Source organism: Lycorma delicatula, chromosome 9 (assembly GCF_047948215.1).
Source record: "Lycorma delicatula isolate Av1 chromosome 9, ASM4794821v1, whole genome shotgun sequence".
Lineage (NCBI taxonomy): Eukaryota > Metazoa > Arthropoda > Insecta > Hemiptera > Fulgoridae > Lycorma > Lycorma delicatula.
The window spans coordinates 118,569,969-118,586,085 of record NC_134463.1 but is presented as its reverse complement, the minus strand read 5'-3'; the positions used below and the strand labels follow the sequence as shown (position 1 = coordinate 118,586,085).

General features: G+C 33.7%; 1 protein-coding gene across 10 annotated transcripts in view; it reads right to left on the bottom strand.

Moving 5' to 3' along the window:
• Nucleotides 1–12,666: 12,666 nt before the first annotated feature.
• The window catches only part of pHCl-1 (pH-sensitive chloride channel 1), a 1,039,090-nt gene continuing 1,035,639 nt past the window's right edge, over nucleotides 12,667–16,117 (bottom strand). For all 10 annotated transcript variants that reach the window (XM_075374857.1, XM_075374859.1, XM_075374858.1 and 7 more), the window contains one exon: nucleotides 12,667–13,012. In XM_075374857.1, the coding sequence (XP_075230972.1) occupies nucleotides 12,881–13,012 (132 nt within the window). In that variant the 3' untranslated portion in view covers nucleotides 12,667–12,880. The remainder of the gene's footprint in view (nucleotides 13,013–16,117) is intronic.

Sequence of the window (16,117 nt, the reverse complement as noted above, 5' to 3'; positions counted from 1 at the left end):
AGTATGTGTATCAACACTTCTTGAAGACCACCTTTTGGTTAAAAAGAGCAGCCAATAAACAGAAGGAACACAATAGTTGGTGCAGATGATGCAAAGAGAAGAAGAAAGAATATTAAAAAAAGAAACGATTGGAAGAACAACAGTTGTTGAAAATTGTCAAACACAAATTGCAGAACATACGCCAGTTGAAGGTATTGCTCAGCTTGTAGACATCACACCATCTCCAAAAGATAATTCCCTGAAGAAGTTCCAGTAATGAAAGCTATGTAAAGATCTAAGATAGTAATGAAACAAGAAAAACACTTCAATCCTGATGAACTATACATTAAATTGAATAATTGAAATATTCAAAGTTACTTTGTATTTATTTCTTTTTTGACCTTTGTATTTATTACTTAATTATAAACATGTGATAGTAGAAGATGAGCTAAATTTGAAGAAAAGATTTTTCAGGAGAGAAATGAAAGTGGTTTTATTTATAAGTAATAACAGTCTTGAATTAATGTTATTTTAACAAATTTAAAAGAATTTAGATATTTTTACAAGATAGAACTCATGATATATCCCTATGATTCAATGTATCGATGGAAGTATCAATACATTGATCGATAGTTTGGAGTGATGAGTTCGCAGTTGTTCAATATTGTAATCTCTCAGTGTTAACTTTGTAAATATATAATTATGTAATATATTTTTAATCAATAAAGATTGTTCTATAATGTGAAAACGCGTGAGTTTATTTAAATATAGACACAACAATTCCTATGAAAAATGCTGCTATAAACCCTAGATTTGGGTCCTTTTATGATAATTAAAAATTTCATTTTTACTTAATGCAGTTTAAAAGACCTTTCATGATTGACTGTCATCTGTGGTGGGTCTAGGTTCTGAGTTAAATTCTAGATGTGATCTAGTGAGGTGTTATTTGATAATAAATGAAGCTATGAATTTTAAATATAGTTTTGGTTATAGAGTTTGCATGTGTTCAGTGTTATCTGATTTTAGTGATAAGAATTTTGGTAATTACAGTTTGATTCAATCTATGAAAATAGTGCATTACTTTATATAGTCGTAAAATATTGGCCATTCATAGTGACTCATGGTGTATATATTGCACTACATCTCAAGAAGTTACTGATTTCCAACATTTCAAAGTTAATCACAAATATAACTTTGTAGATCAAGACAGTGGAGCACATACAGAGACTGTTGAAAAGCATAAAATATTGTGGGGGAGTATGGAATAGTGAAAAAAAAGTACCGAGGTACAGCCTTTGTGGACGACAGCATGTGTCGTCCACATGCCCCCCGCGATGGCAAGCATGTAGTTAAGGTGCCCATGTTCGGAGCATGGGAGCCCTGAAAGCTTCAGTGTGTAGGGGCCTGGAGTCAGTGCAGAGACTGCGCATCCGCTCTCTGCCAGGACATATGCCGGTTCCACCGGAGTACCGGAACGGACCTCCAGGGTTGGTAGCCCTGGAGTGGGGGTGTACCCCGGCGGCTAGCCTTACTACAGAAGGGATTATTTGTTCATGGAAACTGAACAATTAAACGTGGCAGAGGGTTCACGCAAACACCCTCGTTTAGAACCGGCTGTTTCGCCTGAAGCGAAACGCCGAAAGAGTACGGAAATTAAGAGGAGTAAGATTGAGGATAGGAAAAGCTTGCAGAAAGCTTTTTTCAAGAGCAGCATCCCAAAACCTAAATATTTGGTTATTACGAAGGAAGAAGGTAATTTCTCGAGGGTGAGTCCTTTCCTCATCGCTCGAGAAATAAACAAATGTGCTGGAGGCCCTGTTAAAGAAATAAGAAAAACTTTTACGGGACTTCATGTAGAGACTGTTAATGATATACAGTCTCAGAAGATTCTAGGACTTAACAAAATTGGAGAGCTAGCTGTTTGTGTTGATCCCCACAGCACGCTCAAGACCTCAAGGGGTGTTGTGGTCTGTCGGGATCTTTTAAATTGTTCGGAGCAAGAGACTGTAGAGGAACTGGCAGCACAAGAAGTAATAGAGTGCCGTCGATTGAACATGAGAAGGAACGGTGAGGTCTTACCCTCAGCTTCTCATGTCCTCACTTTCAACCGGCCTACTTTGCCAGAAAAGATAAGAGCGGGGATTCACCGTTTGGATGTGCGGGCATTTGTCCCGCAGCCAATGAGGTGGTTCAAGTGCCAACGCTCTTAGATGCGAAAGACCGCAAATATGCGTGTGCGGTGAAGAGGTGCATGAGGGAGAGCCGTGTAAAGAGCCTCCTACATGTATTAATTGCAAAGGAGCGCATTCTTGTAGATCAAGGAATTGTCCTGTCTACAGGGATGAAGTAGCTGTGCAGGAAGTTAAAACCCTGCAAAAGGTCAGCTACTTTGATGCAAAGAAGATAGTTAACGCCCGTAAGCCTAGAGCAACAACAACTTACGCTCAGGCTGCGGCTGCCGCTCCTGTCACTGCTCCAGTTGCTGTCGATGAGGGTCAACTCATAAGTAAACTTGCTCCGACCTTGGCTAATATGATTTAAAGAATTATAGACAATAAAATGAAACCTTTCAATAGTAAAGAGCCAATAAAGCCAAAGATATTAGTACAGCCTCCTGAAGATAAAACACAGAAAGTTGCTCTTACTCTCAAGAAAACGGACGCCAAACCAGAATGTCAGGTCCGTCTCAGTGAGATTCTTGATGAAAAGAAAAAGGTGACTCCTACAGAGACTGTTATGGAGGCTCCAAAGCCTCCAGCAACTGAGTTGGCCTCTAAACCCCAGAGGCCACAAAAAATCACACAGGGGGGGCGAGTGTCCCCCCTCCCACAGGTGGTGACCGGTGCTATCCCCGTGTCGGGGAGTGGCCAGGTTGCCGCCTCTCAATCGGCGCCGATCCATGTCCGTCGTCGTCGGCGGCTTCGGTGGTCTCCGACACGGAGACCGGAAGCCTTACAGGTGACGACCTTCTCCGCGAGCATGCTGCTGTTCGCAACATGGAGAAGAAGTGAAAAAAAGGATGGCCGAAAGGAAAACCCAGACAATAATTTAATTAAAAATTAGTGAGTCGATAGTACAGTGGAACATCAATGGATGTTTTTCAAACATCCATGAGCTCCAACGCTTGGTACATGATGTAGACCCGATCTGTATATGTCTGCAAGAAACACATTTCCGCCGAAATGAAAATTTTAAATTAAAAGGATTCAATATATTTTGGCGAGATCAACCGCCAAATATAAGAGTTAGAGGTGGAGTAGCTATATTAACATCGACTAGAGCTACCACCGAAGCGGTTGTTCTAAACACAAACCTACAAGCGGTCGCCGTTAGAATGAAGCGTCCGCTCCAGGTCACTGTCTGCAGCATATACTTGCTGTATTTTGATTGGAATAAGGATGACATAGCAAGACTAATTTCCGATCTTCCCCCACCTGTTTTACTGGTGGGTGACTTTAATGCTCATAATTCTCTTTGGGGATCAGATCGAGTAGATCCCCGTGGAAGAGAACTGGAAGGGTTCCTGATGAATTCAGAACGTATTATTTTAAACGACGGATCAGGAACATTTTTCAATGCCAGAGATGGATCAACATCCTGTATAGATCTTGCACTTATAAGTGGATCGATAGCACCGAGGTACAGCTTCCATGTTAAAGTCGATCTGCATGGAAGCGATCATTTCCCGGTGCAAATTGTAACTGATGTTACAGGAACAATATATCCCATCCCTAAAAGATGGTTATTTGAAAAGGCAGACTGGACGAGCTTCACAGCTAGAATGATACTCCCAGAAACAACTGGAGTTATCGGAGACGATGTCGACGCCATAACAAATGCAATAATTGAGTCGGCATCGAGATATATTCCCAAAACATCTGGGAAACTTACAAAGAAACCTGTTCCATGGTGGAACGATGAAATAAGTGAAGCTATACAAGGAAAGAAAAGGGCGTATAACGCCTTTAAGAAGCGTCCTAGTATAGAAAATCTTGTTGCCTTTAAGAAATACACGGCGTATGCAAAACGTCTTATGATAGATTCGAAAAAACGATCCTGGCAGCAATACGTGTCATCCATCGACAAAAGTACTACTGCATCAGATGTTTGGAGGAAAGTGAAGGCGATTTGTGGGCGTAATGATTTTGCTCCCATAACTAGCCTTCAAGATGAAGATGAAATAAAAGATACTCCATATGAAATTGCAGAGCTGTTATCCAATCATTTCGAAAAGGCCAGCAAAACGGCCAACTACGAGGAAGGTTTTCGAACCAAAAAAGAAGAACTCGAAGGTCTACTAAATTTTAGAACTGAGTATAATTACTCATATAATGTACCATTTAAAATGGAAGAATTCGCGAAAGCGTTGGAAAAAGCAGGTAACACAGCTGCTGGTCCGGATGAAATCCACTATAATATGATCAGGCAGCTGAATACCACTGCAAAGTGTAGATTATTAGAACTTTATAATAAAATATGGCGGGATGGAACGTACCCGCAGCAGTGGAAAAAAGCTCATATTGTTCTAGTACCAAAGAAAAATAAAAATTTAACAGACCCCAATAGCTACCGTCCTATTTCTTTGACGTGTGCTATGGGGAAAATATCGGAAAAAATGATTAATAATCGACTCGTCTGGGTTTTGGAAAAAGAAAACCTGATATCACCGTATCAAGCAGGTTTTCGACAATACCATTCTACCACTGATCAAATGATCAGCTTAGAGGACATTATATATAACAGCTTTATTACAAGGAAACATTGTGTCGGAGTCTTCTTTGATCTTCAGAAGGCTTTCGATATGACCTGGCGTCATGGTATAATGCTCCAGTTACATGAATAGGGTATTCGTGGCAATCTGCCTATACTGCTCAGCAACTACATGAATGACCGTACCTTCCAAGTACGCGTCAACAATGAATATTCATGTGAAAGAATCTTGGAAAATGGCATACCGCAAGGTTCGCCGTTGAGCGGTACCTTGTTTACCATTGCCATTAATAAATTGATATTAGCCATTCCAGTAGAAATCAGCAAAAGCGTCTATGTTGATGATCTGGCAATCGTATATGCCAGCAACAAGACTGCTATGGTGAGGTACAAATTGCAACAAGCGATCAATGCTCTAAATGAAGTTGCAAGGAATAATGGATTCCAATTCTCACCAGAAAAAACGTGCTGTGTACACTTTTATAGGAAGAGAATTCCTCATCAAAGTCCTGCTTTGACAATTGATGATAATCCAATACAATATAAAGGTAAGGTATTTAGGACTAGTAAGAATTCAAAATATCATCAATGAGATGAGGTTTCTGGGAAACAGAATATATCTGTTACAAAGACATACAGGGCAGCATGCAAGCTGGTTGAACTGAGATTCAGAATTGGATGGGTTAACTGTAGAGCCTACATAAGGGAGGATGAGGAAAGATGCTTCCAGGTTTTTATTCTAGGGATTTTTATTTTAGAGATGTTTTTTATATTTGGTCATAGTTTTTTTTTTTTTTTTGGTATGCTAGAGTATAGGTTATAGAAGATACGAATGCACGGGACCAGACAGGTCCAAGTTATGTTATAACTGTGGTGGCAGAGGCCACAAAATAGCAGGAGCCAAAAAAATATTTAAATTGAGGAAAAGAAGACTATTGCACTGGAGGCTGGACATGTGCACCGACCAGCAATGATTAAGTTTATATTATTGAACGTGAAGAAGCTCGCTCTCGAATGACTGGGAGGGGGAGCTAGCGAGAGAAAATGATGTAGATCTAATAATTATGACAGAACTGAATATAAATGTTGCTGCCATGGCTGGTTGGTATGCGGACACTGAAGGGGATGTTGTGATATATGATGTTAGCAGAAAAATAGCCTGGCAATTAAGTGAGGATTTTAACAATGAAAACCTCACACCACAATCATTGCAAAACATCATTCAACAGGAGATGGCACGAGAACTGACTAGAAGCAGGAGGAGACAAAGTGCATATTGGTGGTCGCATGAAATTGCATCATTGAGGCGATAACTTCAAGCAAACAGAAGGCGAAGGCAAAGGCTCAGATGAACAGGAGGAGAGACCTATGTAGAGGCTACCATGAGATATGTTCAGAGCAGACGAACATTAAACACAGAGATTAAGAAATCTAAAAGAGAGCATTCCATGAATTGGATTGTTCAGAGAACAATCCATGGGGTCAGGCATACTGAATAGTTACTAAACGCTTCGGAAGAAGGTTGCCGGTTCTATCTAAGGTGCAGGCTGAAGAAAAATATAGATTTTGTTCCTGTGCGTTGAAGAAGAACAAGATGAGGTAATAGAGTGTAAGCCTATTTACACTAGCGGAAGTACTTACAGCTGTACAATAATTTGGAAATAAAAAAATCCCAGCCCTGATGAATTCCACAGCGGTGCTGAAAAGACTGGTCGATAAAGCACCTTGGGAGATGGTCGATGTGGTCAGCTATGGCATTAAAAATAAAGTGTTCCCAAGGTTCTGGAAAGAATCAAGAGTAGTGTTTCTACCAAAACAGAAGAGAGGTGATGAATGGATGGAGTACAGACTGTTAAATTTAATCAACACAATGGGAGAAGTTGTTGAGAAGATACTAGTAGAGCATAGCATAGATGAATAGTATGTGAGTTGAATGATTGTTGGCATTAGTCAGAATCACTACACATTTTGGAAATAACAATCAGTGGTTCAGGCAATCTCTAGAGTTATGAAATGGGCAGCCGAAGTAAAAGTAGGAACATTGAGAACCAGGGACATGCCCCTTCTATTCTCATTATATGTTAGAAATGTGTTCGGTTCTGTACCATGGAGAGCAATTATAAATGTACTAATAGAAAAAGGAGTGAGCCAATACTGCTTAAATAAATAAAATAATAAACGCACAAGTTGCGACCGCTCCTGCGGTTTCTTTAAAATCATAAGATGCGCTGTCAGAATTAGCACCAGCTTTGGCTAAGATAGTTGAACATATCATCAAGGATAAAATGAAGAGTTGACCATCAAGAAGAAATAGTCCATAGCCGTCACAGAAGAAAGCAGAAGTTTCTGTTGAAAAGAACTCTGAAAAAGCCTAAATTTGAGCCTATAATTAGCACAAATGTTAAGCCAAAAGAAGCAGTAACTGAGAGAAAGACTGAATCAAATACATCTAGTCAAAGTAACAGAAGAAAAAATCCCCATTGAGGGATCTGCAAAACTATTAGTGATGATATTGGAGAAGGAAGACTTTAAATAACCAACAATGGGTCCTCTGAAAGCATGGAGGCCATTAGAGGTGAGAACTTCAGATGCCCCACGTATTCTAGAGGTGAGTACATCCATTCTTGACTGTGATGTACTTCTGACTGTGCCAGCTGACAGAAGAAGATCCTCTGAGACTTATGGTGGAGGATCTGAAGACTCCATCTGAGGCTTCAGAGCTTGGATTTTGACATCAAGGCCTTTAGAAAGATGGAAAAAAGAAGCAAAAAAGAAGCCATCCATTAATTTAAAAAAAAAAATTTTCTTTTTGAAAATTTTTTTTCAAAATCTACAGGGAAACCAAGGCAATAGAATTTAAGAATAGATTGACTCTATGTTTCTATGAAGAATTTCTTTTAATAAAGGATGTTTTTATTTTTGAATAACATGAGAGTTTCAGCATGTGTTTTTTGATGTTCTTTGAACATCTTCTAAGTAATTTGTGATGTTAAGTGGCAAGGGTCCTTTACACTCTTGTCATTATTTGTTTAATACCATTTTTATATTAGTGGGTTTTTTTTTTTTTTTTTTTTTTTTAATATTTTGTAATGGTGATTTAAATAGTGCTTACTTGATGTGGATTTGATTATTTTACGTTTCGTAAGAAATGGTTTTGTTTTTTAAGTGGCAGGGATCATTTACACCCATGCCCATTGTATGTTTCTTTTGGGCAGTTCCAATCTATCCGAGCTGTTGTGGTGTCCTTATCAGTTTCACTGTTAGCTGCGGGGACAGGGGCATGACCGTGATCTGTTTTGCCAACGCTGGCAGTGTATGAATAGGGAGTGCTCCATTCCTCTTCTCGGTTGTAGAGCTTAGTTGAGGGTGGGCTGCTGTGAGCTTGTTCTGCCGAAGTCTTGCACCATCCAGCATGAGTCAGTCACTTCGGCCCTTGGCAGGGATTGTCCCATGGGTAAGGGTATTGAAGCCTTTACTGTTACATGTGAGCCCTGGGATGTCAGTATCATGGGTCAGTCAGTACCCGACTCCCTGGCCCATGTTAAATTTGAGGGAGATGGCTGACTGGGGGAAACCAGACAGGATCAATGATTCGGGGCACACCCAATCATCTCTCCACCCGCACAAAAATCCATCGTACAACTAGGGACAGCAGCTCAAAGTCATCAACAATAAAGGCAGACATGGCAAAACAAAGATGTTCTACTCCATCAAAGAATGAGCCTTCGACTAATTCAAAGGTGAAGCAAATTGAAACGAGAGTGCAGAAGGAACCTGAAGCTAAAGTTCAGATTGAAAAAAATTCTGACTCCAGGACCTGTGAAATCGAAAATACTGATTTTAGAAAAAGAAGATTTACGAAAAACAACAATGGAGACTATGAAAGCACAGAGGCCTCTAGCTGAGAGGGTGAGATATTTGACCGCCCCACATATTCTAGTGGTGGTGAGTACATCCAGTCTGGACTGTGATGTACTTCTGACTGTGACATTGGAACTGGTGTCATCTGATGCTGGCAGCAGGAGATCCTCTGAAACTTATGGTACAAGAACTGAGGACTCAAATACCATGGATATCGACATTGAGGCCCTAAGGAAGATGGAAAAAAGAAGCAAAAAGGGAAACCAAGGCGTTAGAACTGAAGAAGAGAGAGATTGTATGTTTCCATTGAGAATTTTATAACAAAGATATATTTTTAATTTTTCTTAAATATCATAGTTTTGGTATGTGTTTTTAATGTTTCATTGTAAGCGTTCTGTGTTATGTTAAATGGCAAGGGTCCATTATACCCTTGCCACATTGTGTTTTAATAGGCTTTCCAATGTGGGTTTTAATTTCTTATTACACTGAAGTTTTGTTTTGAAATGGTTAGAAAGATTTTAAAATAACAAGGGCCTTACACCCTTGTTATGTTGAGTTTTCAGGGTTTCAATAACCATTGACAAGTCTATCTTTAGATGCTCTTTTTGACAAGACTAGTCCTTGACTATGTCACCTGTGTTTCTTTTTAGGGGAGGAAAAGATATTTTCTTTTTTTGATGTGGAAGGGGCTAAATGGCCATAGCAGTCGATGCCCCTAAAACTTCAAAAAGAAATAATAATAATAACAATAATAACTATTAAAAAATAATACTTATAAAAAATAATAATTAAATCTATATAACTTACTTTTTATATTATTTGATAGGAAAATTCAACTTGGAATTATAGTCATATTTTAAAACAGACTGACTGAATGATTTGATCAATTATGATTATTATTATCTGGGCTGATAGTGGACATTTATGATAGCAAAAGTGTTTTTCCTAATCTGTTAAATAATATAAAAAGTGATTTTTATAAATTGAATTATTATAAATAAAATTAATAAGTTTTTATTATATTATATTTTGGAGACAGAACAAAGGATGAAATTAAATAATACGATAATAAAAAACTAATAGCAAATATTATAAAACTTGTACTTTATGAATATTTTTTTAATAATATAAGCTATGATATTAATAACAGCAAAATTTGAATTAAACATTAATCGAATAATAAATTTCAAGCATTCAGTTGATGATATATTTTATTATAATTATAATTAATACAATAATAAAGAAGGTTTTTGGTTTTTTATTTATTTTTATTAAACTATACTACTAAAAAAAAAGAAGTAAAACACTAAAGGTAATCTTTGGCGTATTGCTGTGAAATATACATATATATTTTTTTCCACTTATTTTAATAATAAAACTAGTTTTTAATTTTATATGTAGCTATAATTTTTCTGATGTTTCATTCTTCCCTTTGTTTTCTTCATACAATGGTAACAGTTGTAGTACATAATAATAATAATAATAATTTGATGATAAATGAAGCCGATGATGAAATAGAAGAAGAAGAAGAAGAAGTATTACGACGAAAAATTAGAAGAAATGTAATTAACAAATGGGGGGATAGTGAGGATGAAATTTCACTGCACACTCTATATTAATTAATATTAAGTATGATAATTCAAGTTTTAATAACAGTATATAGTATCACTATAATTTATAACTGTTTATTAATTTTATTTATGGTTTTTAATTAATTAAATTAATTATAAAACCAATCCTCGAATCACAATGAGCCTTGATGTAACTTTAATGATATAACAGTTACTTTCAAAGTAAAACAAAATGAACCATAACAGATAAATAAAAACATTAGAATATAGTATATTATAAACACTTTTTTTAAAAGATATATCTTTCTTACCATTATGATAAGATTTTATTAAAAAAAAAACCTTCACAACTTAATTAAAATTACTACTAATTACAGCAATGTTATAATGGTTGAAGTGTACATTCTTAACTGCCACCCAAAAAATAATAGAGAAAATTTGGAGTTAGAAAACAAATTGTAATAAATGGTGTATGGTTCTTATATATAATATATATTGACTATTAAATACAATTTCATTTGAGATAGTAAAGTGGATAGGTATCCAAATAAAAAATAAAAATGTTTACTTAAACATTTTGTGAGAACAAATAAATTTTCCACTGATTTTTAAAATCAACAATTTATGTATTTGTTCTTCTTTTAATGCCTATTTTCCACTTTTTTGTTGGATTAGGTAATTAGGATTTGCAGAATTTTTGTGTTTTGATGGAGAAATATTTCCTGACACAGTTCTACAAGAGAAAATATGGTACGGAAATGTGAAAAATTTCATTAAATCGCAGTCAGGCTTGGCATTTTTCACATACTATGACATTGATTTAAAAAAAAATTATATAACACATTTGTAATTGGGCATGAACCTGTTATAACAAAAATAATAGTAATAATAAAATTATATATTTATTTAATATAGAAATAAACAAGAAAAGTCCCCAAAAAATAGAAGATTGTCATTATAAATCTATAAAATTATAGAAATTAAAATACTTCTACAAAATCAAATATTAGAAAAAAGTAAACCTAAATAATAAGGCAAAGAAAGAAAAGAAAATTATTAATAATTAAATCTTGCCCGATATAAACAATTAACTTAGTCAATAACTGAAAACATTTCTTTTTAAAATTAGAATTACTCAGAAAACATCTTTAAAATGAGTAATAGAAAAATCTAGAGATTGTTCTTAATTTAGTTTATGTATTGTATTGCTTTCTGAAACCATAAAATACAATAAAATTAAATATATATAATCTATATATATGTATAAAATTAAAGACTTGATGAACGGATGATATAATGATATACTGTATTACAGCAATATATAGTACTTAGATCTGAATGATTTTTAACAAAAGGAAATTAAATATTCAACAGCAATAGCCCCAAATATTTCTTTCTCTAACAATTATCTATTTTTAAGAAATCGATGAAAGAGTAAATTGTTATTAAAATGTGTACTAAAAAATTAAAGTTTTAACTAAAATCTACTGCAAAAATAAGAGCAATACATTATATAAGTTCATCTGCGACTGCGTATCTTTAGTTTTATCATTTAAATTATCCAAAAAGCTTTTGTTTTTAACTCAAAAATCCACTACTATTTTCTAGGCTTTAAGTACAGTACATTCTTCATATTATACAGAAAAAAATTATTTTTAGGTATAATAATAACAAGTAATCAACATTTAGATGTTTAATAACATAAAAATACATTATTTATAAAAATCTCTGACAATTTTATATAATAAATTATAAAAATTATTTTTGTTTATTAATTTCTTATTTTTATTTAATAAATCAATGGAAATCAAACTACTTCAAACTCAATTTTAATAAAATAAAACATAAAATTCACATTTAAATTAGAGTAATGATTAGATTTAAACAAGTATAACATCTAATTTACATCATAAATAATAAATTAAAATTAAGACAAAAAATAAAGTAAAATGACTAGTAAATTTTAATAAAGATATTATTGCTAAAATTTGTTGATAGTTTTTAACACATTATTATTTTTCATATACACTAACTAGTAACTAAAAGTAGAAAAACATGTTTACACATTACTTTCAAATACACATAATAATTAAAAATAAGTATAATAAACTTACATGTAAAAAAATACTCTTACTACGTAAAAAAAAAATCATCAATAAAAATATATATCTATTTATATTAACATTCTAAAATATACAATAATATATGAAAAACTACCAAAACGTATTGATTTTATAGTAAACATTAATATTATCAGACAAAATTTTTGTATACAAACCAAAAAAAGTAATAAATGTAATAAAATGTATTAACATTCATAAATTCTTTAAGATAGTAATGGTCTTAAATATAAATATTTTTTTTTTTTAATAAAAATTATTTAACATTTTATGAGTTTAAAAATGTCTTAATTACAATGACTGAATTTGTAATTTGATGTTTACAACAGCAATCTTACTTTTATCTTAATTAAAAATTAATTTTCACAAATAATTATACTGTAATTAATACAGTTTTAATTTAAAATTTGTCAACATCATTAATTAACATTAATATATATATATTTTTTCTTCATAAATTAATAACAAGAATTATAGATTTTAATTTCAAATCATGATGATAATTAATAGGTAAACACATTTAACATTAACAGAATGAATAAATCTACTGTAAAAAATAATTAATTAAACATAAAAAAATGTACCAAAATCCAACCTGAAATTATTCTGATGACTCATGGATGAGGAGGTGTAAAAAGATTATGAAAAACCTCTGTAATGTACAAAGAAGAAAATAAGAAATACAGCATAGGCCGTTGGAAATGTGATGCGAGCAATTACATCAATCGTTTTTGCCACTCGTATGGGATGAGGTGGTTCTTTCTTTCGTACCTATTAACAAAATTAAAATTTCACATAAAAATAGTTATAATTATAAAATAAGTACCGTTTCTCTTATATTAAATTTACTGAAATGTATAAAAGATCTGATTTAAGAAAAGAAAATGTAATGCTTTGACTGTTGATGACAAAACATCAATACTTCAACAAATAGTTTCATGTGCAGCTCCGATAATGCCAAATTTACAAAACATGCAACTTAACTGCAGAGAGTTCCTGTCTTCATAATACATGATTAGAAATAAATATTCATCAATAAATATTTATCAATGGATTTATTCATTGATAAATGTAATGCTACTTCAATAAATCACAGCCAAGTTCAGTTTTAAATTTGAAAATAAATATTATAATATGGTAAAATACATCATATTTTCATCTAAATACATCATATCATATCATCTATGATATGGTATAATATGATAAAATATTATCGTATGGACAATCAGAAAGAATTGATTAACTACTGATAAAAAGTGGAAAGATTATTAATATACGAAGGAAACTTATGATGAGAAATTATGCAGAAAAGTAAATATGTTATTCGAATGATGGTACATATATATGAATGGCATTTTCGTTATGTTAAGTGATATAACTATAACAATTGTAGCTGACCAACATAAATCACAAATTGGTCCCAAAAGTAATGTGACTTACAAGAATAATAAGCATCCCATGATTATGTTCCCAATGAAACAGAAATGAACATGTTTTCTATTGTCATCTTCATTGAGCCAAATATATAGCAACGTGTTAATGTGCTGAGCCGTTGATGTGTACATGATATTCAGCCCTATTAGCAACATTTTCATCATTCAATAACTCTGGATGAACAGTAAATATTATTATGCTGGGTATAGAAAAGCAACTTGACAGTGCCTGTTGATTTCAGGTGCTTTACACATATTAAGATAAGAAATATGGAACTAATTTTTTATACCACTTGATGGATTTTTTTCATATGTTTTAGACTGCTAAGAAGCATATCTGTCTTGTCTACAGTCCTCATAATAATATTATTTATATTATATTCATGAATGCAAATGACTTTATAAGTGGTACTTTTGAATTTCTTTTATTTTCAGTACAGGTTTCATTGTTCAATGTCATCAGCATCCAAACGCTTTTTTTTGCTCATCCACTTCATACCTAAGGTAGTGTTTGTATAGCTTGACCGATTTAAATTAGAAACAATATGTGTAACAACTTAAGACAACATCCCAACTCTGTAGGGGAAGACACCCGCCTTGTAATGCTTCTGGTCGCCACACCACCTCCCCTGTTCCTAGCCCTGATGGGCTTTAATAGGAGTATAACGGGGTGTATAACTTAAGACAACAATCAAACTGGAACTCCTTAATTATTGTGACTGGCTTCTCAAAAAATTGGTATATGTTGTGCTGTTCCTGGTAACTGAATAGTGAAGCCAATATTTTTTTTAACCAGATAATTGATTCAGAGTGTACCTTATAATTTAAAGAATTCTACACTCAGTTACAGATCGTAAGAAAGACTATGGCTTCTTTCAACAAGTCAGAGCAACACATCACATCAAATCATTCACTAGCATGTGTTCTTGTGGCGAATGAACTATCAGCAGAGAGTGGTGGCCTCCAGATTTGCCTAGTTTTTTGGAACTATTTGAAGGATAGAGTTTATGAATAAAATTTCCACAATATCAGTGAACCTTAAGTGAACATTCAACAGAAACTGATGTTTTGGAAGAGGTGACTCTCAATATTAACACTCAAGCACAAAAGTGTATGGCTACACAGAGTGCTCACTTGAGACATCTGTTATAAAAATCTGGTAAATATAAGATCTTCATAAAAGAATGAAAGGGGTTTTGAACATGGATTAAATGAAAACAAAAATATCTACATTTGATGTTTATTTATCAAATTTGTCCTCTCAAACAAATTTTTTACATAACTAATAAATTTCAATATGTGCACTATTAGTTGTTTGGAAAATATCCTACCAATGCTCAGTTTCAGCCCATACCTGAATTAACATGTCTTCTGTTATGGTTACAATTGCTTTATTAATCCTTTCCATTAACTGATGTAGGGCGTGTATTTCTTGCAAATAAACAATGTTTTTTTATATACCCCCACAATAAAAAATCAGAAGGTGTCAGGTCTGGACTTCTTTGGTCAGGGTATAGGTCCTTGCTGGTCTATCCATTGATGACCAAATTTTTCGTTCAGAACCTGGCTGACAAAAGCATTAAAGTGCAGGGGTGCGCTTATCTCGTTGAAAATGAATTCATTGTGTGTTTTTGAGTTCATCCAGTTGAGGAAAACGGTAATTGTTCAACATACTGAGATAAACATTCCTATTAATAGTTTTTTCAGTGAAGAAAAAGGGCCCGATTACACGATTTTACATCACACCACACCAAACATTAACTTTAGGTGTGTCGTGTCATTTCTCAAAAATTTCATGTGGGTTTCTAGATCCCCATATTTGTGAATCGTGTCTGTTAATACAGCCATTAATATGCAATGTAGCTTCATCCGAAGAAATTAATAAAAATTAAGTTAATCATCTAAAAATGATTCGTATTCATTAATTTTGTGGAAAATTTCAACAGAAAAATTGAAACGTTTTTCTTCATCATTAGGATTCAATTCCTGCAGTGACTGGTTTTATGCATGTAATTTCAATCTTTTGTATAAAAATTTCTGTTGTTTTCAGAATATTTAACTCGAGACTTCGACGAGAGGTGGATTTGTTGGCACTTCTGATTGCAGACTAATTTGTTCAACATTTTTGTCTAATACTCATGGTCTGCCGTTGATTTTTCCTTGAGAACAGATCCAGTTTCTTTGAATTGTTTGAACCGACATTTTATATTATTTACATCCGGTGGTTCTTTTCTATATTCATGTTGAAATGCACGCTGAATTAAAATTACAGACTTTAATTCAGCCTGCCACTAACACAATTTGTTTTTTCTTGAACAGTGAACATAATAACGAATTATACACAACCTCAGCAACAATTCAAAAACTGGTATGATGATTTCAAATGCTGTTACACAAACTTTTGGGTTGGAGGCTATCAACATAACTTCTCAAAATTTCCCTA